Raw genomic sequence first — 27988 nt, forward strand, 5'->3', positions numbered from 1 at the left:
CGGACAACACCTTCTTCATAAGACAGAATGCATGCCGTTTATACTTGCATATTATTCTTTGTACAGATGAATATGGAACCTTTAGGCATTTGGAAATTGTTCCAAAGCAAGAACCAGATTTGGGGAGGTCCGGAATTTCTTTTCTGAGGTCTTGACTGTTTTCTTTTGATTTTTGCTTTGTGCACTCCCCCACCATAACTTATCATCTATGGGGGAAGCTGTGAAAGCTTTGGATTCATCAGAAATTTTAATCTCCAGTTTTTGACAGATCTCAATATTTTAAGGTTGCCGATACTAAAAACATCAATATCTCAATAATGAGTGTGTGTGTGTCACAGTTTCTTGAGGACGGTCTAGAACTAAAAAGGCTGGATGGAAAAATACCAAACTTGAAACGTAAGCCAGTTATGCGATGACGATGTGCCGATTAGTTTTTGAACCAAGAGAAAGAGGCACTCTAGAGAAACCCTCAAATACCACAATTCTACAATTAATTATGATTTCTTCTCATCAATTTCTTTCATAATGATCTACTTTAATGATCAGAAAGGTCAGCATCAGAGCAGTAAATAATTACTGAAATGTTACAGAATAGTTCGGGTAACTTAGGCGCAAAGCCTACTGACGCTCACACTGAATTTCTTTGATTTATGTCAAGCAAAGGGGCAGGGAGTTTGATGGTAGGCCTTATATCCATCCACATGTTGACTCCAATTAAGCTAAATTGGCTAACAGAAGCTAATTATCAAATTGCCAAAAGGCTTGACATCATTTTCTAGACACTTCCAGACTGTTTAAAGTCACAGTTAAAGTTTAGGTGAACTTGAGACCCACTGGAACTGTGATATAGTCAAGAAAAAATGAAACACTCCGAGGTCTGTGAACATTGTTGGAAAAATTACTTTTACCCTGCACAAAGCAGATGCCTAAACAATATGTCAAATTTATAATTTGTGACTATGAAATCTGTGTGCAGGGGGTTATGAAGTGAGTTTTCAAGAATTCACCCTAAGTGTATGTAACCTTCTGACTTCAACTGTAGCTCCGAGCATCACTAAGGTACACAAACCACACTACCAGGGTTACTTGTCACTCACAAAAATGTAACCAAGTATGATACATAGTATAGTTACTTATTATAAAACACATTACAGACAGTGTGTTACTTGTTCTTATTTTGAACAAATTACTGCACATTTCAAATCCTACGTCCAGAACTGGTGTGTGCAAGTGTAGAGAGGCTTACTTCCATAACCGAGGACTGGGAGAGAGAGGCATAATAAAGGCAGTAATATAAATTAAATAGAAAAGTAACTATGACACATGTACTGTATTATACATTGAGATATGTGCAATAGTCAGACTAGCTGTAATACATAATAAAGGAAACTGTCCATAGAGTTCTTAAAAAGTAGCAAAATAAAACTATCGGTCTATCAGGTAGTATTAACATATCTCAAAATCTTATCTAAATTGTCCAAGAAAGGTCACAGATGTGCTCAGCAGGGGGAAAAAAAAAAGAAACCAGCGTTAAATAATACAAAAAAGTTTTTATAGTTGCAAACAAATATGCTTTAAACACTTTCTTGAAACTTACGAGTGAAGAAAACGGCTGCTACTCTTTAAGACAAAGGAATCCTGCATGCAGAGCTCAAAAATGCTGGAGCATATGTAGTGTTCGTAAGACCTTAAATTTAAAACAATACCCAGTAGTTAATAATGGCAAATCTGAATTACAGTAATCCCACGCTATATCGCGCTTTCACTCTATCGCGGATTTTAAATGTAAGCATAGCTAAATATATATCATGGATTTTTCGCTGGTTCGCCGCTTTCTGCGGACAATGGGTCTTTTAATTTAGGTTACATGCTTCCTCAGTTTGATTGCCCAGTTGATTTCATACAAGGGATGCTATTGGCGGTTGGCTTAAAAGCTACCCAATCAGAGCATGTATTACATATTAACTAAAACTCCTCAATGCTATAAGATATGCTTCCCGCGTGGCGCTTGTTTGCTTCTCTCTATCTTTCTCACTCTCTCTGCCTGACGGAGGGGGTGTGAGCAGAGGGGCTGTTTGCACAGAGGACACGGACGCTCCTCTACAAAATGCCGCTTTATCGCGGTGCTTCTGTATACTTAAAAGCATGTATTGATTTTTTGATTGTTTGCTTTTCTTTGCGAGCGCTCTCTCTGACATTTTCTGCTCGGCGCTCCTTTAAAGATAAGATGTTTGCTTTCTTTTAATTGTGAGAAAGAACTGTCATCTCTGTCTTGTCATGGAGCACAGTTTAAACGTTTGACTAAAGGGTGTTATTTCATGTCTAGAGGGCTCTAATAATGTTAACAGTGTGGGAGAGTTTATAAGGGCTTAAAATATATAAAAATAACCATACAAACATATGGTTTCTACTTCGTGGATTTTCACCTATCGCGGGGGTCTGGAACGCAACCCCCGCGATGGAGGAGGGATTACTGTAATTACATATATATATTCACTTAATTTTTATTCCTTTACAGATGTCCTTAAATAACAACTCAACTACCAATTCAAATACAAATATTCATTAATTAATAGAACTGATTTTTTCCTTTTTATTTTACAATACACAAACATTAAATAATGTAGAACAGTAGTAACAATACAACTTAGCACACCTGAGTTTTCACAAAGCCTACATACGAGGAGCAACAAAATATAAAAAAACACTTTATTGCATTCCTTTCTTTATTATGTCAGAAAAAAACGTCTCCCTAGTAGAAAAGCTATTAAATGGCTTTATTAAAGTTCTACATAATTTACTAGAACCAACTCTTCTTTCTTTCTTTCATTATTCTCTAGTTACTCCTCCATGTTCTCCACCCTCTTTTTTCCCCAGGCAGGTCTTCCTTGACAGGAAATAATGAGATTTTTCACAGCTACTCTTCTTGTAGCACACCCTACAGGCATGACATGCAACTACAGCTGTTTCACTAAGTGGGTTGCACCAGCAAAGAAATTTAAAAAAAGAAATCAAGTGACGAATAAAACGTAAAACAGTTTTGGTTTTTTTACAAAGCGGAGAGAGGAGTCGCCCATAGTATGAGCTGGCATTCCATCCTACAAATAAGCAGTTATGGGAAAGAGTAGTGGAGGCTAGGTTAGGAAGTGAGGTGGTGATTAGTGAGCAGCAGGATGGTTTCATGCCAAGAAAGAGCACCACAGATGTGATGTTTGCTCTGAGGATGTTGATGGAGAAGTTTAGAGAAGGCCACAAGGAGTTGCATTGCGTCTTTGTGGACCTGAAGAAAGCATATGACAGGGTGCCTCGAGAGGAGTTGTGGTATTATATGAGGAAGTCGGGAGTGGCAGAGAAGTACGTAAGAATTGTACAGGATATGTACGAGGGAAGTGTGACAGTGGTGAGGTCTGCGGTAGGAGTGATGGATGCATTCAACGTGGAGGAGGGATTACATCAGGGATCGGCTCTGAGCCCTTTGTTATTTGCAATTGTGATGGACAGGCTGACAGACATTAGACAGGAGTCCCTGTGGACTATGATGTTTGTTGATGACATTGTGATCTGTAGCGATAGTAGAGAGCAGGTTGAGGAGACTCTGGAGAGGTGGAGATATGATCTAGAGAGGAGAGGAATGAAGGTCAGTAGAAACAGGACAGAATACATGTGCGTAAATGAGAGGAAGGTCAGTGGAATGGTGAGGATGAAGGGAGTAGAGTTGGCAAAGGTGGATGAGTTGAAATATTTGGGATCAACAGTACAGAGTAATGGGGATTGTAGAAGTGAGGTGAAAAAGAGAGTGCAGGCAGGGAGGAATGGGTGGAGAAGAGTGTCAGGAGTGATTTGTGACAGACGGGTATCAGCAAGAGTGAAAGGGAAGGTCTACAGGACGGTAGTGAGACCAGCTATGTTATCTGGGTTGGAGATGGTGGCACTGACCAGAAAGCAGGAGACCGAGGTGGAGGTGGCAGAGTTAAAGATGCCAAGATTTACATTGGGTGTGATGAGGATGGACAGGATTAGAAATGAGGACATTAGAGGGTCAGCTCAAGTTGGACAGTTGGGAGACAAAGTCAGAGAGGCGAGATTGCGTTGGTTTGGATATGTGCAGAGGAGAGATGCTGGGTATATTGGGAGAAGGATGCTAAGGATAGAGCTGCCAGGGAAGAGGAAAAGAGGAAGGCCTAAGAGAAGGTTTATGGATGTGGTGAGAGAGGACATGTAGATGATGGGTGTAACAGAACAAGATGATGAGGACAGCAAGATATGGAAGATGATGATCTGCTGTGGCAACCCCTAACGGGAGCAGCCAAAAGCAGAAGATTGACAATAAAAACAGCAAGCCTGCAAAGTCAGTCATGTTAAAATTCAAACATGTATGGGAATAGCAATTGAGTAGAAGAAGGTCATCGTACAATAAGGGCTACTGAGTGACCGTGTGACCTAAAAGAGTGACATGAAAGTCCAATAACTCATTGGCACTTACAGTAGCATTGGTGCGCGCTGCAGGGACTCAGTACTACAATATGAAATTAGTCAACATTCATTAATGTGCCTTTGAGATGACTATTAAATGCAGCACACTGTGTTACAATTTGTGATTGATATATTTTAACATTCAGGCAAAATGCATTAAAAATTTAAAATCAATAGTTTGATAACATAAAAAAAACATAGTAAAATAGTAGATAATGGCAAAATAAGGACTACTAGAAATGCACAGACATCATTCCGGAAGAAATAAATACTTAAATTCATTCATCCATCCAACCCTCTATATCCGAACTACAGGGTCACGGGGGTCTGCTGGAGCCAATCCCAGCCAGTACAGGAAGCCAGCCTACCGCAGGGCACACACTAGGGACAATTCAGGATCGCCAGTGCACCTAACCTGCATGTCTTTGGACTGTGGGAGGAAACCCACGCAGACACCGGGAGAACATGCAAACTCCACGCAGGGAGGACCCGGGAAGCGAACCCAGGTCTCTTATCCTTATGTATACTGAAAAGGTAACGTTGATCAGCGATCAAAGCTCATCCAACGCGTGGCTACAAAATATCTAAAAGAGTTACCACCAGTCCTATTTGCTGCTGAGCGAGGCAAACGAAAATAGGAAGAGGCGGACACTTCAGATGTCATAAAACTCACCGTTTCACCCCGGAGAAGCAACCTGTGATGTGCCTCATGAATAATTATTGAAACATTTTACAGAGATGAATTAATGAATTCAAATGAAGTGTTAAGACAAAAGACTGCTTGAATGTCCATTCCGTGTAGTGATGTAACACTTTCGACGGCTGCGCTTTTAGGAAAAGCCCATCTTTACCTTAAGTCGAACGATTCTCGCACGAATTCTCTCTTTACTGCAGACAAACCGCAGTTTATTGCTGATGCACATGTACTTTCCTTATTATACATGCATGCTCCACTCTTGTATACTTCAGAATATCATTTTTTAACCGTTGCTTTCGTGCTCCAGTATAACCTACGGTTGGCGCTGCATTTTCCTAATATCCCTTTTAACTGTTGCTTCGTACTCTCGTATACCCTACGGTTCGCGCTGCGCTGCAGTTACTAGTATTATACGCATTACACAGCGGTTTTCCATTTGTAACTTTCATTTTAGCTCCGTATTTACCCACCTCAATTTCCTTTAATTTCTTACTGTTTCTAAATACTGGAATGACCTTGCCCTTCATTATATGTAAAACACTTATAAATCTGCCCCACATCTCATCGACAGCCTCCACATATAGAAGCTTGAAAAAGGAACAGCGAGCTTGCACGTTACTGCCGGGAGAAGACGACTCTGGCATGGTAGCTGCGCACAAAAGTGAGCCAGCACCACCACGGCGGAACAATCACGACTTAATCACGCGTCTGCACTGAACCGAAAGGGAGCCAGTATCTCCACTACTGCTGAATTCGTGAGAAACTGAGTTGGTTTTCAAAGCAAATCTAAGATATGCTAGTGCAAGACATTGAAACCACCGGCTAGTAGCCGTCAGTGCATAGAGATACTCCATCAAGAATGAAGCATTTAAATCTCCCAAGACTACAGAAAACTACGGGGAACCTTTGCGTGCTGCTCACGGACTAAGATTGGAATATCTGGCAACAGTGAGCTCAGTCTCTCATATTCACATACAGGTGCGTACCTTTTTCCAGCTGGGATTTGTTTCTCCTACATGAAAACAAACAAGCTAGCGCAGCGTCCAGCCTACTTCCTTTCATGGATTTCCGGGAGGGGGGTTCCAGGAGAAACACAACGTCGCCACTGATTGGCTGTATCACTACTCGATCCGTGTAGCCTGGGTCAGCCTTTTTCTTTTTTAACCCCTTACTTGTAGAGGATTTACTTTTCTATAACCTATAACACTTAAATGCAATACAATACAATTTATTTTTGTATGACGATTACTAATTTAGCTACCAGTTTTTTTACCGTTATACATACAGTCTACTACTTTTACTCACTGGTACAATTTCAATATCCACTCGAATGATCTCAGGTTTGCCTCGTGGGAAAGAAAAGGATGCTTTTGTGATGTAAGGTGCGCTGCAGGACCAAAAAACATGGTATTTATTAATTTATAACAATAACAATTAGAAGAAAGTAACAGAGAAAAAATCCAGATAGCAAAGTCTGGATATGAGATCTTAGAAAAGCTTACTGAAAATTAGATGTGTCAAAGGAGGGGTTTGCCTTGAGAGGCTTATCGATCGGTGTTATTTAACGGTTACCTTTTTGCCATCCAAATCAGATGGCCTCATATCTCTTGACCTCTGCCGTCGCTTCCCATGTCACCCTTCTGCCATCTTTTCTCTTCTTCTTTTTGGTCCATCAGGCGAGCCAAATTTATGTTAAAATGAACAAGTGGGGTTTCCGAACATGTGACGTTGCACACAGTTGATTGGCTATCTTGTCCTGATGACGAATGACTGATCAAAGTGTTTGATCTTTTTAATTACCTCCGCACTTCTTCCTTTCTTAAACTCTGAAGTAATTCAGTAATGCTTAGCCTACAGTGTCCGCCCGTCCCCAGGAGTTAAACTAATTTAAACAGGTTAGGTGCGCATTTGTACTTATTTCCCATTCCTGTATAATAAAACTAATTGGAAAAGAAACTGACCGGAAGATACGCATACATTTCTAGTACATTACAAAAGGATGCTTGCAATGCCTGTAAGTAAAGTCCTGTAAACTCGGCTCATTCTGGTTTGTTTGAGCAAAATAATTAACATTTAATATAATCAGTCTCCGGTTCAAAAATTGAAGATTTCATATCTGGATAGGTGATGGTACTTCCTTGCTTTATTTTGTCCAGTACGCCAGTTCGTGTTAAATTGCAAGCCTCTGTCTTGAATAGAATTCTAATTCTACCGAGACATAAAGTTGAAGCAGAAGCCTTCACAACCTTTAAGACGAATCTGGATGAGCTATTAGCTAAACAAACGAGCTTGATGGAATGAAAGGTCTCGTCTCGGTTGTCAATTTGTTTTTTTAAAAGTCCGTACATTTAACGGTAAAATACTGTAAATGGTGAAAGTAAAATACTTTTTCTGAAAAAAAGAAAAGTTACCTTATGTTCTACTGAACATTACCTGTATATCTTAAAACAATACATTTCATTATTTTTTACAGCCAAATTCTGTAAAATCAATACTATTCTACCTCCAAAATATCATTTACTGATACATTACAGTTGCACTGCAAAAAAATCACTGTTAATTTTACAATGTAAAACTGTAAAATAGCAAAGGTAAACAACTGTAAAATGTAAAACAGTAGAATGCTACAGTAGCACCAAAGTTACGATATTTGCATAAGGACACGCCCCTTTTGCCATATTGTTCTGGTGAACTGCATACCTTTGAACAGGAGGAGAAAAAGACTTGAACAACGTTAGCTGACTGGTTTTTCATTGTGTACTGGAGGATTTTTGAGGTTATGGAAGCTGATTTTTAAAGGGCTGTATTCGATAAGCTGGAACACCTGTAGCACACCACAAAAGCAAACTTTCCTTCTCCACTAGACAATGTGCCATAAGTTCCTTAAACATCAAATTCTTTTCAATGTGTGTAGTTAAATGATATACGTTTGTTATTCGTTACATGATGGTCGGGCATATAAGAAGGTATGGCCTTTTTACAACCTTAAATAAAAACCCATACAAATTTAGACTACCCAAAATTTACAGGAGGATGATGGAATGATTTAAGGATCGCGGGTTTAAAAAGGATGAAAAGGACTTGTGGAGGAAGTGCAAAGAGCTGGTGGCAAAAATAAGGAAGAAACAGAAACCAGTAACTATTAATGGGAAATCGAGGGAAGAATCTAAATTGATATGGGAAAGGTTTGGGGACAAGCTCCCAAACAATAAGACAGCAGATCTAGCCTGGCTCTCTGCTCATGAAGTGCTAGAAACAAATCTGGCACTGAGCAAAAGAAAAATCCTCCAAGGGCCCAAATGCCCCAGGGAAGGATGTATGACAAATGACTTGGTGGGACATGTAATGTGGGACTGCCACTCAGCCGTGAGGATATTGAGAGAGGTAAAGCAGAACTCCTTAGTGGAGACAAATCTGGATAGGGTTATGGTGGTATTTGGAAGGTCGGGAGGAAGGATTGGAGTCGAATAAACCCCTACAGATTTTATTTTTTTTCTCCAGCCTTTGGAGTTTTTTTTTGTTTTGTTTTCTTCTGTCCACCCTGGCCATCGGACCTTACTCTTATTCTATGTTAGTTAATGTTGACTTATGTTTATTTTTTATTGTGTCTTCTATTTTTCTATTCATTTTGTAAAGCACTTTGAGCTACATTTTTTTTGTATGAATATGTGCTATATAAATAAATGTTGATTGATATGATAAAAGGGGTCTTGTGGAAGGCCAGGTTGTGCATTGACAAATAAACAAAAAGTTTTTTCTCCACAGAAAATGATCAGAATGATCAGTGAGAGCATCTCATTTTATGAAAAGATCACCTCTCATGAAAAAAGACCCCAAAGGTAAGACAAGCCTAATAAAGTAATTTTAAATTTGTCTCCTTCTCTGTGGCTGGTGTCCACAACTCACATTTTGCATTCAAACATTGCAAAAAATATTGAGCTCACCCGTAAGTGCATTTTGTATGTCTGTATGCATTTTCTAGTGTAGCTCACACTACTGAATTAAAACATGAATGCTGTCAAAACAAGGGCGGCACGGTGGCGCAGTGGTAGCGCTGCTGCCTCGCAGTTAGGAGATCCGGGTTCGCTTCCCGGGTCCTCCCTGCGTGGAGTTTGCATGTTCTCCCCGTGTCTGCGTGGGTTTCCTCCCACAGTCCAAAAACATGCAGGTTAGGTGGATTGGCGATTCTAAATTGGCCCTAGTGTGTGCTTGGTGTGTTTGTGTGTGTCCTGTGGTGGGTTGGCACCCTGCCCAGGATTGGTTCCTGCCTTGTGCCCTGTGTTGGCTGGGATTGGCTCCAGCAGACCCCCGTGACCCTGTATTCGGATTCAGCGGGTTAGAAAATGGATGGATGGATGCTGTCAAAACAAAACAATGCAATTCCAAATACACAGTATGATGGACGGCCAGCAGCTCGACCCAGCCGACACACCCAGAACAGTAGATGATGACTTCCCTGCAGCTTACTGGTGCCCCAGATTCCTGTAGGACACTATGGCAGTTGGAGTTCGGCTTCACAGCCGTGCTGGATACCGCGGGTGCTGCCAGGAATTTTCTTTTCCATAAGTACTCCCAAGTCATGGTGACAGAAGGTGACTTCCAGGCTGAAGAAAATACACGTCTCCGTCTGACCCGGAGGTGCTGATGAATCACATAGAAGGGAGGACAGAAGCACTTCCGGGTCAAGGACTATATTAAGGACTAGTGGAGACCCAGCAAGGGAGCCAGAATTGGGAGGGAGTGTGACAGAGCCTGCTTGGAGGAGAGGAGGAAATTTATTGTATTGATTTGTGGTGTGGTTGGTAGATGTGGTGCTTTGAAGGCACTATTGCTGAAGAAAAGATTAAAAATCTGCTTAGTGCTTTTACAGTTGTGTCCAGAGCATATGTCTGTTGTGGGTTTTCGCAGCGCCCTCTAACGTCCACAACAGATATTCCTTATTCATTTGTCATTTTTTCCATGTCACCAATTCACTTTATTCACATGTCCAGTTACACGTATGATGTGTTTTTCAGTTAGTCAGATGACTGGCACTGAGGTGTATGGTGGAGTGGAGCCACTCTCATGGAGTCCTTTAAATGTTCATCTCTCAGTCTTGTTCTGAACTTTGACTTCATGCCATTCATGTCAGACTCAGAGGTATGGAGACCCAAACAAAGCAGACATTTTCAGAGCTGAAGACTGGTGAAGATTCTTATAGTTATCTGGCTCTACTAAGCTCCAGAAATGCAGAGAATACTGTTGAGACTTTAACTGCACATCATTTTGAAGGTTTACTAATATATAATATAGAAACTCCAGTGTCTCTCTGTCTTGTATGTTTGTCTGCTTTTCACAAGAGAACTACTTAACGGATTTAGATCGGGTTTTTTCTATCATTTGCTTGAACATTCCGGTTGATTTTGCGACTTCTCTCATTTTGCTATGTATCATAGTTCACTTGCGGTACCAATTTACTTACACAAATCCGATATCCACACAACGGACCTGGGAGAGAAGAAGGGGGGGCTCTCTACACTCATTCGCCAGCTTTGGGGCATATTCCTTAACTCTGCTTAGCCAGCAAACAAGGGAAAAATTGAATTCAACTTTGTTTGATATTTGAAATAAAGTATTACTGAGGTATTGATGAGTTTGAGTCCGGATATTCTCTTAACTCTATGCCACATTGAAAAGATAGATTGCGATTCAGATTATGCATTGTGATATGATTTTTTGGAAAGATCACCCACCCCTAATTTGACTCATCAGGTTTTCAAATTTATGTAGGATTCATTAACCCTTTGGCGAGCTACTTGGAAAGGGGTTGCGAGCTACTGTTAGCTCGTCAGCGACATGTTGGAGATCCCTGATCTAGAATAAAAACAAAATGATCTTTGGGTTTCAGTTAGGTGATAACCATTCAAATCATTAAAATAAAACAAAGTGTGACATGAGAAGCATTACCTGTTAGTGTGACTCTGTCCTGGGTGACACCGAGCAGTGTGGAGGTGGCACAGACGCAGAAGAGGCCTGACTGTGACTTGTGGTTCTCGACATGTCCACAGCAACTTCTTTATACTCACGAGAAGGCGGGGGGCCCACTGTGAGCAAATAACATCAGAGGAAGACTAAATGAGGAGCTCAGGGTGGGACGTGCACTTGAGGCTATTAAGGTAAGCCCTGCTGGTGCATGAAGGGGCTTTAAGGGGCTTTGAGTTTGTGTTTCAACCGCACAATGATAACAAACCATGTCATGTCAACATGAGGGTCTGCTTAGGGTTAAGTCAGGAGACTACAAGGGCTGTGAGGTGTGGAAGTCACTAAATCTGATGAGAATCAGAACATGGCTACCAAGAAATGAAATAGTAAGGCGACAAACCCAAGGGATTATTCAGGAGGCAAAGCCTTAAATTAGGCACAAGGCAGGAAGGAGTTTTATTTTTAATTCAATCTTAATACAGCCATTTTGATACACCTGCTTATATTTTGGCTAAATGTACAGTTTATCTTTGATTACAAAGTTAATCTCACATCAGAAATGTTTAAACTTTAGTTGCAATTGCCTTTTAGTATTACTTTAATTAGGAGGAATTATTTGGGGGAAATCATCTTTTTGCCTAATTAACAATCAAATAAAACGAGGAAGCAAAAGTTTTTAATTTTTCCAACTTGAAATTGAAAAGTAATTTGTTTTTGGTTTTCTATCTTTCATCAAATATCAGATCCTTACCACCATAGTTTAATTTTAATAATAAGGAGACATTTCTAAAATTGTGATGGTAAAGGTGACTTTAAAGTGAGGAAAGTTGGGAAAATAAATCTGTGTACTACTTTAGCTTCTATAACATATCAGATCCTCACCACTATAGTTTATGTTTAATAATTTAGAAAACAAACTAGTATGGTACTTTCCTGAAACTGTGTCCGTGATTGTTGGTGATGACTTTTTATCTAGGGATCTGAGTTTCTGCTGCCAGCTCACTGCAGTATGGCACATGGTGTCTTTATTAATATTCATCTTGTAAACTCACATATACTGTAGATATAGATATAGATACTTCTGATTCGGCTTCAGTCTCTCCAGGTCCCACTGTAGTCAGTGCGTGGCCGAAGTCAGCAGCACCAATTCAGCCACAGGGCGAGTGGGTAACAGTAAGACGGGGGTCTAAGAAGCCAAAATTTAGTCCCTGGGGACCCAGGTCACCAATTCGGACCCAGAACAGATTCTCAGCACTCTGCAGTGCGCCTGTGGAAACTTAGAATAAGAAAGTGCTCATAATTGGCGATTCCATAGTGCAGAATGTTAGAATTCCAAATTATGTTAAACCAGCAGTTAATGTTAAGTGCCTCGCAGGGGCCAAGATTTCTGACATAGAGGCCACATTGGACCGTGTTGCCGACGATGAAGTATCTACCTTATTGCTGCATATCGGCACTAATGTTATTTATTTACAGCAATCTGAGGTATTAAAGAGGAACTTCATCTCTCTATGCACCAAAGCTAAAAGAAAATGTCGGAATTGGAGTGCGGATCTGGTAACGACTGGATGGCGGTATGTTTAATCTCCAAAGATTGTCAGCCCACTTGAAAACCTCCTCAACAATGATTTGTAAGTTCCAGTATGCTGACAGTGTTGTCGGCATGGCTCTTCACCTGGAAAGCCTTCAGAGGACCATTGAGTCTTTACACTCAGCCTATTCTTGGATGGGCCAGGAAACACCTCCAAGACACCTACCTTTCAGACTACCTTCCAGCACACAAATTACAATTTTATAATTTACATGCATTTTTATTACTCTGTAATTTATTTATTTATTTTTTTGTATCAGTATACTGCGGCTGGATTATGTGAATTTCCCCTTGGGATTAATAAAGTATCTATCTATCTATCAATCCTCCAATGGACATTAAGATTGGAAGCATGGCACTGGAGAACACACAGTCCTTCCCCTGTCTTGGAAGTGTAATATCTAGTGACTAAGGAAATTGCGAACCATCTCTGACTAGCCTCCTCTGCATTCAGCCGCCAATGCAAGCTTGTCTTCTATAACCAGTTTCTCCACATGGCAACCAAGGTTGTGGTATATCATGCAGTATGTATACCAACACTTCTTTATGGATGCAAGTCCTGGACTCCCTACCACTAGCAAATTCACACACTAGGAGCATTCCACTTATGCTGACTCCAGAAGATCCAGGGCATCACTTGGGAGTACAGGGTTCCATGCACTAAAATTTTAGTATGCTGCTCTTCAACCAGCATTGAGGCCATGCTACCCATCTGTGTCCTCCCCAGTGTACTGGGCATGTTATCCACATGGATGAGTCTCGGCTTCCACGGATGGTCCAATTTGATGAGCTCGGTGAAGGATCCCAACCTCAACTTAACTAAATGTAAATGTAATATGAGAAAATCTTTCTTGATAAAACAAAGGCAGACTATAATAGAGAATACATGTTTTGTAAACATTAGTGTTCCAAGGCGATCAGTTTAAGTGCTTTTTTTGAAGTGACTGCTCATTTTACATGTATTAATAACCAAATCTTTATGAAAATTTCAAAGTTCGTATTATCTTTATTACATCTGTATGTTCATTCTGGGTGGCATGGTGGTTCAATGGTAAAGCTGCGGCCTCACAGTGAGGAGACACAAGTTTTCAACCTGGATCCTCCCTGTGTGGAGTCTGCATGGTTTTACTGTGTATGTGTGCATTTCCTCCGTCCATCCAAAGATATGCAAGCTGTGTGAATTGACAAAGCTAAATTGGGTGTTCATCCTGCAAAGAAGGGGCGCCCTGTCCAGGGTTTGCTCCTGCCTTGTGCCCTATGGCAGCTGGGATAGGCTCTGGCACTCTCCCACAGCCCTGGTCTGGAGTAAGCAGGTTAGAAAATGACATGATATGTTCATTCTCTTAACATATATTTTACAATAACTTTGTTAAGGTGACCTTGATACTGTGTCATGATATAACTTAAATATAGGCAGACTTATTAATATTAGCCATTTTAAAACACTATCATCATTTGAAAACTCTTTAAAAAGTACTTAGTATCAGTATCAGAAATACTGACAGATGAAATACTTGTATCAGTATTGATTTCATAAATAGTACTATCACCCATCTCTACTTTTCGGTTTCAGGATGGAAAAAAGCTAAAACCTGTATGGTGCTCCTTTTTTAGGTGATTGTTAATTGTGCAAATAGAAATGTCCACTAAACAATTATATTAAACCTGCAAGGCAGTTGCAAGTAAAATTAAAGCATTTCTTATGTCAGATCAACTTTGTAGTCAAAGAAAAACTATAAATTTAGCCAAAATAAAAGTAGAAATATTCACATTACTGTACAGACATTAAATTAAAAATAAAAATCCTTCCTGCCTTGTGCCTAATTTAAGTCTTTGCCTCCTGGATAATCCCTTGGGTTTGTCGCCTTACTATTTCATTTTTTTGGTAGCCATGTTCTGATTCTCATCTGAATTAGTGACTTCCACACCTCCCAGCACTTCCAGTCTCCTGACTTAACCCTAAGCAGACCCTCATGTTGACAGGACAGGTGGTTTGTTATCATTGTTATCAAAGCCCAGTAAAGCCCCTTCATCCACCAGCAGGGCTTACCTTAATAGCCGCGAGTGCACGTCCCACCCTGAGCTCCTCATTTAGTCTTCCTCTGATGTTATTTGCTCACAGTGTGCCCCCCGCCTTCTCGTGAGTATAAAGAAGTTGCTGTGGACGTGTCGAGAACCACAAGTCACAGTCAGGCCTCTTCTGCATCTGTGCCACCTCCACACTGCTCAGTGTCACCCAGGACAGAGTCACACTAACAGGTAATGCTTCTCATGTTGCACTTTATTTTACTTTTAATGATTCACAAGGTAAGAACCTAATTTAAACACAAAGATCCTTTTCTTTGTTTTCATTCTAGTAGACACTGGCCTGCTTTATAAAATGAATTTAAAAAACTGAGACAGCACAATGCAATGATCACTTAACTTATTGAAATCTAAATTAAAGACTTGCTTATCAGAAAAATAATCTTCATAGTTTCTCCCAGACTTTTTAAAGGATGTTTAAAATGTTCATTATGCTCTTGTTTTACGCTATTACATGTAGAATTTTGTCTTGGCTATTTATGTGTTTTGATGCACTATTTTCATTTGAATTATTTGGTTTATTTTGTGTTTATGTCTTATTAGTGTAAAGTGGCACTGAAATAAAGTCCCTAAATCCTTGACTGATTCTCACTGCTGTCTCATATCATCAGACTGCTGGGTTGAGATCTTAACAGAATTAAATTAGCCCTTAATGTGTATCTCTTTGAAGACATTACTTTCATTTATATAGTACACTTCAAGTGTTTATTCAACAATGGACATTTTACTGCACTGCCCATTTCCTGCCTGTGTCGAGTTTTTACATTTCCAACATGTCAACTCAGATAATCTCTGGTGCTCTGACTTCTTCACCTTTACTAAAACTGTGCAACTTTGAGTTGATCGTTTTTTTCTCAAAAATCTCCATGAAGAAGGGAATGTTTCACTTGTCAGAGAGGCGTCATGTTCAATATTAGATCTTGGCATATGTTACCTATCCTGCATTGGAATTAAAGATTCTGAAAATGTATGAATAAATGAATGATTGATTATGTCAACGAGAAACTGAATGCTAAACAAAGTGATTGATATAAGACCAGTCTACATAACCTGTTAATTTAATTTCTGATGCTGACTTTCTACAGTTGACCATGAAGGCCATCTTTTTTATGGTGTGTCAGGCTCTCTGCCTTTACCTCATCGTGTGTATTGACAGTCGCCTGGACTTTAAGTGGCAGGTTTGGAAGAAGACCCACGGCAAACAGTACAAGAAGGTAAGGGGGAGAGATGAGGGACAGAATTAGAGGCGTCTGAATGCCCTGAGATGATGGCTGCCTGCTTGTTCTCTTTCGATTTCTATGATTCTCAGCTTGTCTTTTCTGAAGAGATGTCTGTGTTTCAGGCAAATGAGCTGCAAAAAAGAACAATATGGGAAGAGAACTTGAAGAAAATTAATGCCCACAACTTGCAGTACAAGAGAGGAAAAACAACCTTTAAGTTGGGAATGAACCAGTTTGGAGATCTAGTAAGGAGATTTGGTATTACAAGCTAGTATTCCAAGCCAGACACCTGACTACTATCTGTACTCATATTTCAAAATCCTTTTTTCATTTTCTGAAAGACCTCTTCAGAGTTTGCCAGTATGCTGAGTTCCTATTCTGTGAAGCATGTAAGAGATATCACGCTGTCTGCCACCGACCTGCGAAGTGCTGCCAGTAAGCTGAACCTGACCAGTATCGATTATAGGAAACTGGGGTACGTCACACCCGTCCAAGACCAGGTGAGCACAGAAGTGTCTGAATTCATGAATGTCTCTTCCTAAAGTGTCACAGTTGTGTGGTGTCTTTCTTCTCTAGCGTCACCTGTGGGCTTATCAGGGCTGTGTGTGCAATAGCAATGAGGTAAGAAAGCCTTCAGATAAGGGACAATAAGGAGAGGATAAAGACACAGCTCTTATATTAATGCAAGAAACGACCTCGGGAACAAATATTGTTTTTAGAAATATTGCCTGATTATTTATTTGGTGTTGTTATTAAATATTATTTTTGGTACTAGTGATGGAAATTGGGGGAAAAAGAATAAGTCAACAAAATCAGTGGTAAAATGTCCTCTATAAGTGGGAGAGGAAAATGGGTTGATGGCTGGATGGATAAAAAAAGGATCTCAAGTGAGAATGACATACTGTATAGTGCCTGGATTCTTTGAAAAGACTATAACACAAACAATCTTGTTTTTATTTTGTCTTGCTTTTTAAATGTCGACCTAACATCAATTGCTTCTTCATATCTAATGCCAAAATTCAACATTAGGTATTATTTTGAAGAAAAAAACGCTGGTTTTGTGACTAGCAGTAACGGTAGCATGCAGCAGAGGAAAGGAGTAGTAAGAACAGAATGGTGCAAAAAACATGGACAGCTAACCAGTGATGCAACAAAAAAGACAAACGCCTGCATCCAGTCGAGCTGAAAGAAATAACAAGGATAGCATTAGTACGCTTTCAGCTCCATTTACTCTGAATTCTAGTTCAGTTTAACATTTCACAAAATAAATGCAAACATAAATAAACTGAAAGTACACTGAAAAAAGTATAACATGAATGTTGTTCATTCAACGTAAATTTTCTCTTTCAAGCAACTTAAGATTAGTCATTTAGTGTTGCAGCTTGAAATATTTGGTTTCAGACCTCAAAGTAAAAACAAAATTGTACCAAATTAAGTTATGGTGGAGGGAATAAACGTAAAACTCCTATTTCATTTAACTTAATATTTTAGGTTGTTCATGTGCTTTGTTTGAGGGGCCGTTTGTATATTCTTTCAGTCGAACTTTCCAGTTTGATGGCTTTCCAACTGCTAAAAAAGAAGAACAACTTAAAAAATAGATTTACTTCAGTAAAAAAAAACCAAGTGAATTGCACCCAATAACTCTAAAATGATTTGCCTCAACTTAAATTTGAGGGATCAATAAGCTAAAAAGAATTATATTGGTTCAGATTGTAAATATTAGGTGTGAATCATCACATTTTTTTAGTGTAATAATGAATATCAATCGGTTCTTAAAACTTCATCTTCACAGGAAGTCTGTAAATGTTTCGAATATCAGCAGGTTACAGAGGTTCCAGTACTACAATGTAGTAGAAGCATAATGTGACCAACAGGCTTTTCTTTTACTCTATTCAACTCTTTTCTAAGGCTGTATCTGTAGACTTTGCCTGATGGCTGAAATTGAAAAATAATCCTTCAGTGCATCTACTGTCAGTGAGCTTCAGTAAATGAATCCGCCTGTAAAGGTCATCATAAAGTATTAGTGAGTTGGATTCACAGTTTCAGTGCCATGTTTGTACCATCGGCAGGCAAGTCCAATCCAATCCATGATGATATTACGTATTCAGCAGGCCTACAGCTTACACGAATTTAGACTTTGGGAGTTCGGAAAGCTCTGAGCCTAATCGGTGGCACAGCACATCCTAGTCCGTCTTACAGAGAAGTGCACATTCCCAAATTTGGTGACTTTGGCATGTCATAGCGGATGTGAACGGAAGAAGTTTTGAAGGACGTCTAAATTAATATTGTTTTTATCAGTATGCTGCTGCTGGAGTATGTGAATTTCCCCTTGGGATTAATAAAGTATCTATCTATCTATCTATCATATAGTGCCATTCATATCTATCTATCTATCATATATCCATTCATATGCTATCTATCTATCTATCTATCTATCATATAGTGCTATTCATATCTATCTATCTATCTATCATATAGTGCCATTCATATCTATCTATCTATCTATCATATAGTGCCATTCATATCTATCTATCTATCTATCATATAGTGCCTTTCTTTCATCTATCTATCTATCTATCTATCTATCTAACGTAAAAATGCATTATTATTATAAATAATTGTTACTTTTGTACTTTGATTTGATGTCAACCGTCTTGAAAATGTAAACTCGTAAACGGTAATCATAGCAATTCTGTTGTTAAGTTATGGTCCCCATTAGTCGGCAAACGCCGGCTATTCAAGCAATTTGATGCTTTTTATACTTTCGCCATGCAACACCATGTCGGCCAGTAGCAGCGGATCCGGAAAAAATTATAAGAGTGGTGCTGCTAAACGTAAAGCACGCCTGCAACAGGAATTGAAAAATGCTAGGTTTGCCGAGATTTCTACCCTTCTCAAAACTGAGCAAGGGCCAGCAGTGGTACCAGCAGTGAGAATACTGATGCTGCTGAATCGTCGCAACGGTCGCAAGCAGCTTATGTAGACAGTGCAGTGAGTGAAATGGTTGCAACTACTGAGTCGGGAAGTAATAATACAACGGCTTCAGATCAGGTGCTACCTGCTGAAACCGTTAAAAATGGAGAAACTACTGAAGACAAACAAATAGTATATAATAATAATAATAATTCTTTGCATTTATATAGCACTTTTCTCACTACTCAAAGCACTCAGCAATTGCTAGGTTAAGGGCCTTGCTCAGCTCAAGGGCCCAAAAGAGCAGAGTCCCTTTTGGCATTTACGGGATTCGAACCGGCAGCCTTTCCGATTGCCAGTGAAGATCCCTAGCCTCAAGCAATTTCCTACTGACTACTCAAATTTCTTGGAACCATTGACACCTCACTTTATGATGTCCTTTTTCTGAGAACTTGTGTAAAACAGGTCGATTGTGTAGTAGTATCCTGTCAGCCGGTGTTGTCATTTTAATTTGTTACAAATTGAAATTGCTTCATTTTATAGCTCAGAACTGCTTCTACTTTCTAGCTTACGTTACATTTCAATCATCTTCCTTCAAAAAGTTGTTTTGGAAAAGCAAGCGGGTCCACAACTTACATATATTTATGTACTACTACTAATACCCACACCTTCCACATTCCATTCCCACAATGTATTTTATTTTTGCTAACTTACAGCTGCTGTAATAAAATGATTTAAAAAGTTATTACAAATTCCATTTAGGTACAGTTTGTGATCTGATCACCAGCGTGTGATCTGATTGTGACCCAGTCATGGACACCAATGCCCAGCGGCTCCTAGGATCTAGTTGTAGATCAATTACTAACAGTTATGCTAGACAGGAGGGCACCACCTCAGCAAGCTAGCTATGCCACTGGAGAGACCCTAATGGAAAATGAATGCAAGCTGTGCTCCCCTTATCAGATATGTAGGAGATGAATTCATAGCAGTCAGATTCATTTAGCGCAATTTACTAATATGTTTACATTTTTTTTTCCCAAGACAGACTCAGCTGAACTTACTTCTCTTTTTTCTGCAGGGGACTTGTGGCTGCTGTTGGGCATTCAGTGCTGCTGGAGCAATCGAGGGGCAAACCTTCAATAAAACGGGCAAGCTGATACCACTGAGCAAGCAGAATCTGCTGGACTGTGCAGAGTATCTGGGGAACCAGGGCTGCACAGGCAGTAGGCCCTCTCTGGCCTTCCAGTACGTGATCGACAATGGAGGAATTCAGGCTGAGGCGACCTATCCCTACAAAATGGCAGTAAGTACTGAAGTGGCAAGTCCAATGTCTTCTCACAGAGAACTGTAATGACCTTTTACAATTATGTAAGGCTGTTAGGAAAGTTATTGAATCTGATTTCAGTGATTCTTGGAAATTCTAGGGTCACAGGAAATGACAAAGATGAGCTGAAAGGCTCATTCCCATCGACCTGTTCTTAAAGATTTTTGTAGTCACAATTATGTCAAAATGTGATCTTTGTTGTAAATAACGGTTTCTGGTAGGTCAGATTTGTGAGGGTACCTGCATAAACAATGACCTTACTGGCTTCAGCATGAAAACTACTGTTAATGGAAAAATGTTCAGTGTGATCCACTTGTGTAACCCTATTAATGATGTTAGGAAGGGCCTGGTTCATGGACTCTGTGAAGCCCGTTGAGCATGGGAAAGGTGCTCTATAAACTTTTATTATTATGCTTATTTTTTCTGCTACCACACCATCAGAAATAGTAGACCATTACAATGCTGCTCTGTGTTTTGCCTTCGATCCACTGACTCCATTAAAAACACTCATTTATTCTTTCTGCTCCCTGGTTCACACCTGAACTCTGCCAGCTCAATGCCATGTGCAGACGGTTGGAGCGTCTAACTAAGAAGAAGGATCTTGTTGTACATGTATCATATGTTAAAATGCAAACATGTTCTCTCTGCTGGCAAAACTGAATTCTACTCTAATATTATCAATACATGAGGGAAAAACTCACAATGAATAGGCTAATTACACCAACAGAAAATGTTATTCACCATAACTTCACTATTATGCACTGCTATACTTTTTTTGTATTTCTTCAAATCAAAAGTTGAAAAAATCCACCAGCAACTTGCGTCTTCTATCTCTGTAGAACATGACATACTTTCTACTGTCACTCATACTCCCTTACCAACCACCTTATTCTCAGTTCAGATGATATCTCAGAGCTTATAACAAAATCTAATTCTTCCACTTGCAATTGAATCCAACACCTATAAGCTTTGTTAAGTTCTGTTTATCACATATCTCCCTCCATGATAACTACCATAGTTAACTCTTCCCATACTACTGGCACAGTCCCCCTCTCATTACAAATGGCCTCAATTACACCAATTATGCAAAAACCTGGCTTAGACCCTAATATCTTTAATAATTATCGGCCTATGCCAAATGTTCCATTTATATCAAAAATTCTCAAAAAAATAGTTGCCTCCCAACTTCAGTCCCATCTTTCAAAATAGAACCTTTCTGAAACATTTCAATCTGGCTTTTGTCCTAAACACAGCACAGACATGGCCCTGGTCAAAATCACAAATGATCTTTTCCGGGCAGATGACATGGGACTCTTATCAATTCTTGTACTTTTTGATCTCAGTTCTGCATTTGACACCATATCACATCAGATACTTTTGAGCCGTCTAGCTATTTTTGGAGTCTCTGGCCTTGTCCATCATTGGTTTTCTTCCTATCTCACTGACAGGAGGCAGAGTATGCAAGGAGTTCTGCAGGGCTCTGTTTTGGGGCCACTGTTTTTCCTTGCCTACATCTTCCCAGTAGGTAATATCTTTTGACACCATGGCATTAAATTGCATTGTTATGCTGATGACACACAGCTTTATCTATCCACTATGTCCACTTCTGTTTTCCCTCCAAGTACTCTTATGGCATGTCTCCAAGAGGTAAAGTCACAATGAAATAGCAAAAAAACTGAGGTGCTCCTCATTGGTTATAAATCTGCAATCGCTAAGGTTAACCGTTCTTCCATTTTAATTAACAACACTATCACAAACATCTCTTCCCAGGTTAAGAGCCCAGGTGTCCTTCTGGACAGTACCCTCTCTTTTTCTTCCCATATAAGTAATGTTTCTTGAACTGCCTTCTTCCATCTCCATAACATTTCTAGACTTCGTCTTGTTTCCTTACACAGCACCGTACTGAAGTATCGGTTAATGCCTTTGTCACTTCATGTATAGATTACTGTAATGCTAATCTATTTGGCATCCCTAAAAAACTTATCCATCACTTACATTTTATACCAAATTCTGGTGCCAGGATAATAACCTGCTGTTCTAAATCCACTGAACATATCACACCGATTCTCTCCCAACTTCACTGGCTCCCTGTTCACTACTGAATACAATACACAATACTGCTCTTAACATTTAAAGCTCTCCACAATCTTACTTCTCCTTACAACAACAACATTTATTTATATAGCACATTTTCATACAAACGATGTAGCTCAAAGTGCTTTACATGATGAAGCAACAGAAAAATGACAAAACAAATAAGAAAATAGAATTAAGGAACACTAATTAACATATACTGCTCAAAAGAATTAAAGGAACACTTTTTAATCAGAGTATAGCATCAAGTCCATGAAACTTATGGGATATTAATCTGGTCAGTTAAGTAGCAGAGGGGGTTGTTAATCAGTTTCAGCTGCTGTGGTGTTAATGAAATTAACAACAGATGCACTAGAGGGGCAACAATGAGATGACCCCCAAAACAGGAATGGTTTAACAGGTGGAGGCCACTGACATTTTTCCCTCCTCATCTTTTCTGACTGTTTCTTCACTAGTTTTGCATTTGGCTACAGTCAGTGTCACTACTGGTAGCATGAGGTGATACCTGGACCCTACAGAGGTTGCACAGGTAGTCCAACTTCTCCAGGATGGCACATCAATACGTGTCATTGCCAGAAGGTTTGCTGTGTCTCCCTGCACAGTCTCAAGGGCATGGAGGAGATTCTAGGAGACAAGCAGTTACTCTAGGAGAGCTGGAGAGGGCCATAGAAGGTCCATAACCCATCAGCAGGACCAGTATCTGCTCCTTTGGGCAAGGAGGAACAGGATGAGCACTGCCAGAGCCCTACAAAATGACCTCCAGCAGGCCACTGGTGTGAATGTCTCTGACCAAACAACCAGAAAGACTTCATGAGGGTGACCCAAGGGCCCCATGTCCTCTAATGGGACCTGAGCTCACTGCCCAGCAGCATGCAGCTCCATTGGCATTCGCCATAGAATACCAGAATTGGCAGATGCACCACTGGTGCCCTGTGCTTTTTACAGATGAGAGCAGGTTCACCCTGAGCACGTGACAGAAGTGAAAGGGTCTGGAGAAGCCATGGAGAACATTATGCTGCCTGTAACATCATTCAGCATGAGCAGTTTGGTGGTGGGTTAATGATTGTCTGGGGAGGCATATCCATGGAGGGTCACACAGACCGCTACAGGCTTGACAAAGGCACCTTGGCTGCCATTAGGTATCAGGATGAAATCCTTGGACCCATTGTCAGACCCTATGCTGGTACAGTGGCTCCTGGTGCACGACAATTCCTGGCCTCATGTGGTGAGAGTATGCAGGCAGTTCCTGGAGGATGAAGGAATTGATACCATTGACTGGCCACCACACTTTCCTGACCTAAATCCAATAGAACACCTCTGGGACATTATGTTTTGGTCCATCCAATGCCACCAGGTTGCACCTCAGACTGTCCAGGAGCTCAGTGATGCCCTGGTCCAGATCTGGGAGGAGATCCCCCACAACACCATCTGTCATCTCATTAGAAGCATGCACCGATGTTGTCAGGCATGTATACAAGAACACAGGGGCCATACAAAGTGCTGCGTACAATTTTGAGTTGCTGCAATTAAATTTTGGCAAAATGGACTAGCCTGCCATATACTTTTTTCACTCTGATTTTTGGGGCGTCTTTGAATTCAGGGCTCTGTAGGTTGATCATTTTCATTTCCATCAAACGATGTGGCATCCTTTCGTTCCTAACACATTACCCAGTCTATATCAGTATAGATATCCAGGAGGATTTCTTTTTCCCATTGAGATCTGATGTGTTTTCAAAGTGTTCCTTTAATTTTTTTGAGCAGTTTAGAATAAAAGTAAGGTCCGATGACCAGGGAGTACAGGAAAAACAACAAAAAAAAAAAAACTCCAGACGTCTGGAGAAAAAAAATAAAATCTGCAGGGGATCCAGGCCACGAGACCACTGAGCCCCCACTCTGCATTCTACCTAACATAAATGACCTCAATCAGTCCTCGTTGTATTCAGAGTTCACATGGAAGAACTTGACGGTCATTTGGACTGCTGGTTTTTAATCCATTAATGTAGGGACATCACGGTGCTTTGATCAGGTGGGGGGCTGGCGCAGATCGCCACCACAGAAAAACGTAAAAAGAACAGAAGAGAAAGTAGGACTTAGTACGGATTTTGGAGCCACCATGAATGATAATGATATTTAATTGAATATACAGAGCATCAGGATTAAACTAAAATGAAGCTATGAGAAAGCCATGTGAAAGTAATGTGTTGGACGTCACTAATCTCCTGCAGACTTCATCTGTAGCTTTACTGTATGTACCACACATCAAACTCTGTTCTAGGGGCGCTCGAGCATTCTGTCATTGTGCTCCTCAACTCTGGAATTCTCTTCCCTCTCAAATCTGTCCGCTCGATTCAATAACTCAATTTAGAACTGCCTTCAAAACATCACTTTTTAAACTGGCATACCAACTATGATTTTGCCACTGTTACAGCCAATTATCTTTGATGTTTGTAATAACTTCTGTACCCTTATTGCTATTTGATGTTATTGTCCTGTTTGTTTTTATCGTTATTACACTTGTTTAATTCATTGTAAGGTGACCTTGAATGTTAAGAAAGGCACTTATTAAATAAAATGTGTTGTTATTTTTATTACTATTATTACTTGTAGTAGTAGTAGTTCATTTTGTGTGTTGTCATGGATTGCAGTTTTAAGCTTGAAAAGACAAAATCCATTGACATCACTGTTGTAGAGCCATCTCTTAACGTAACTGTAAATTCTTGTGAAACAAAAGTAAACTAAAGCAGATGAACAAGATGCATCTTACTTTAATATGCTGTACATAATCCTGGAGTAAAAATGTTCCTCATTTCTCAACAATAATATTTTTTTCAAATATGTCCTTTGGCCTTAAAATGTTGCACTGCATGGTGGCAGCTCAGTAGCTTTCTGCTATTGCATTACACCCCATCAATTCCTTATTCAAATCTTACTGAGTGATGTTCAAATCCTAAATTCCTCTCTTCCTACCACTCGCCTCAGCCCATTTTTATCTTCACAGATTGGGTCCTGTCGTTTCAACAGCAGCAAGGTTGCCGCAACCGTGGCAAATTACAAATACCTCCCAATTGGCAATGAGCAGGCTTTGGCAGATGCCCTGGCAACCATCGGGCCAATCTCAGTGGCCATAGATGCCAGGCAGATCAGCTTCCAGTTCTACCTGTCTGGTGAGTCACAGTTTCATTTTCAGCTTTTAAAAAGAATAAAGTGATGGAGCAACCATCTCATGACAGAGCTGGATGGACTCTTTACATTTAAGGTTGACTTTGAATTTTCCAGTTTCAAAGAAACAGAATGTGCAATGGACTACTTGTGGCCATATTGCGATCTTTGTGCTAATACTGGAGTGCCAGGCAGAGCAGACATCTAGTCAAAAAAGGAATGTAAGAAAGGGAACTGTATGAGTTCCTTGGATCTGGTGAAGATGAGGGTCCAACAAGGGGTATTTACAAAGAGTTAGGCATCAGTACTTGTACCCTATACTGTAGAACTTGATGATGAAGGCGCCCTTTCAAGAAGAACAGTGTTCTTCAAGTGGGATTTACATGGGGGGGGAACTTTGTGTACTTGTTGTTGTGTAATGACTACAGCTTAATATAAAACATGGACTCTCCATATATCCTTACGTTATTCTTGCAACCTTGAATTACCTCATTCCAGTTTACAAAAGGGAAGACTTGAGATGTTCCAAAGGAAGAACAAAATTTAGGATAACCTAACCTCCACTTGAAATTCTCTATTCCTCATGTGTGTTTCTTTCTCGTTGTTTCTCTCAGGAATCTACAATGATCCAAATTGCTCCATACTTAACCTAAGTCATGCCATGTTGGCAGTTGGCTATGGATTCCAAGGAAGTAGCAATTACTGGATTATCAAAAACAGGTAAAGGCTCCTAGAAAATGGGATCACTGTTTAGCTGGAGGCACAAATCAGGCTTTTCACAGGAGTCCCATATAGATCTGTAGTGTGTCACACAAGTTAGGCCTGTGCATTTGTTGTTGATAATATAAATATCTGATATGTAGTCCACAGCTTCAATGAGCTGTAACTTCTAAGGACACAAAGCAGTTCTGTTGAATATGACTTTAAACCCTCGGCCTTGTACAGCTACAAACTGAGCATCATGAAGGTCTTTAGATGTTTTTGATGTTCTTAATACTGTACATACAACATATACCGTATATGGGGAATACCATGAGTTGGATCTTGTGACTACATAGTGCTCCTAAATGGTGTTATTGAGATTAATAGAAACTATAAATATGTGGGATTGTCTATTAAACATATTCTGAGTTTATCTCTGTCTCATTCATTGTTAAGTGATTTATAAAATCAATCAATTTAAAGAGAAGCAGAAAATCGCTTGACATGTTCTAATAAGTTGAGGTATAGAAAGTTGCCCACACTGAAATGTATCGGTCAACTAGACTCTTAATAGCACCTTGCATCTCCTCCATTTCCCCTTTGGTACAACACAACACATCAAGCCCTGCATGCAGATTACAAATGAATTCTACAGAGTACTGCTTAATATCATTAAATTAGAATTTGTATTTCCCTAAACAAAATATCTCTCCTTTTTATAATTTCCAGTAATAAGTGCTAAACTAAACACTCTGCCTACTCCAGACTTTCTTTCTAACTCTGTCTTTCATTGTTTCTTTCAGCTGGGGAACCCTATGGGGTGTCAATGGTTACCTGATGCTGGCCAAGGACAAGAACAACGCCTGTGGGATCAGCCAGTATGGTGTTGTCCCTTTTGTTTGAGACCCCCAACTGGCTCCCTTTGTGTTCCACTGATTCGAGTGCAGTCATAAGCCAGACTCTGATCATTGGAGTTTTGTTGAATTAAAAATCTCAAGTGTGGGACGTGGTGGAATGTAACCGGCAATAATGGGAGGAAAAAAGTGAAAACAGGCTGCCAAACACACACACTGTCACGGAGAACTAGACAGAAAGTCAAGTGTAACAATGGCTAATTAGAGAGGAAATTAAATCTGTGTGGAGGGATTATTTTGTAGTTCTGTGTCAGTTGAGAAGACCAGACAGTTTTACGTGCATATTGTAGTAAATAATCCTTAAACACTTCAGAAATCTGAAATGATATGATTTCCCAATACTCATTCTTCATGTTAGCAAAATAAATGCAACTGTTAATTTAAATAAAATCTGTTTGTGTCCCAAGAGTTTTTAAATATTAGTATTGATGTAAATTATTAATTGCAACGTTAACATGTCGGAATAAAAGAAGAAGCCATTTTTAAAAGAGCTTTACAACAAATTGTATCAACTAAATGATTAGCATTAGCAGCCTGCTTTGTTTTTTTTTTACTGATGATGAAGCAGTTTATGGATGAAGCCATCGTTCTGTACTTCATTTCAAGGTGACTTGATTGTTCAGGACTCCCAGTTCTTAATCACTCCCTTAAATCTCACAGAGCTGCATTCAGTTACTGGAATGTCTTCTTGTTTTATGAATCAGTTCCCAGTTAACAATGGGATTCAATTGACTAAGGAACCAACAGGTCACAATCTAACTTGGTCCTTTGGTACAGTTGTGTGTGTTTCTCATGAGTTATCAGTTTTAATAAAAAAAAACTTTAAAGAAGTGTAACAGAAAAAAAGAGGATGAC

The 27988-nt window shown here is 39.8% G+C and overlaps 2 protein-coding genes across 6 annotated transcripts in view; one reads left to right on the forward strand and one right to left on the reverse strand.

The window, feature by feature from the left end:
* The window catches only part of LOC120534459 (gastrula zinc finger protein XlCGF8.2DB-like), a 39021-nt gene extending 32190 nt beyond the window's left edge, over positions 1-6831 (reverse strand). Inside the window, exon 1 of one of the 3 annotated variants that reach the window (XM_039762049.1) lies at positions 6743-6831. In XM_039762049.1, coding sequence (XP_039617983.1) covers positions 6743-6753 — 11 coding nt within the window. In that variant the 5' untranslated portion in view covers positions 6754-6831. Of the gene's footprint in view, positions 1-1597; positions 1750-6156; positions 6242-6742 lie in introns of those variants that run through there. The other 2 variants (XM_039762050.1, XM_039762048.1) reach the window with 2 other exon arrangements.
* Positions 5320-27560, forward strand: LOC120534464 (procathepsin L-like). 3 transcript variants are annotated; one of them, XM_039762061.1, is made up of 9 exons: positions 5320-6148; positions 8936-9009; positions 15893-16021; positions 16150-16272; positions 16369-16527; positions 20019-20243; positions 25357-25522; positions 26132-26237; positions 27023-27560. In XM_039762061.1, the coding sequence occupies exons 3-9, from the start codon at positions 15899-15901 to the stop codon at positions 27120-27122; spliced, it is 1002 nt and encodes a 333-aa protein (XP_039617995.1). In that variant the 5' UTR covers positions 5320-6148; positions 8936-9009; positions 15893-15898; the 3' UTR covers positions 27123-27560. The 3 variants fall into 3 exon arrangements, with proteins under 3 accessions (XP_039617995.1, XP_039617996.1, XP_039617997.1); XM_039762062.1 differs by lacking the exon at positions 5320-6148 and adding an exon at positions 7985-8136; XM_039762063.1 differs by lacking the exons at positions 5320-6148; positions 8936-9009 and adding an exon at positions 14872-14981.
* Positions 27561-27988: the final 428 nt, after the last annotated feature.

The sequence above is a fragment of the Polypterus senegalus genome, chromosome 8 (assembly GCF_016835505.1).
Source record: "Polypterus senegalus isolate Bchr_013 chromosome 8, ASM1683550v1, whole genome shotgun sequence".
NCBI lineage: Eukaryota > Metazoa > Chordata > Cladistia > Polypteriformes > Polypteridae > Polypterus > Polypterus senegalus.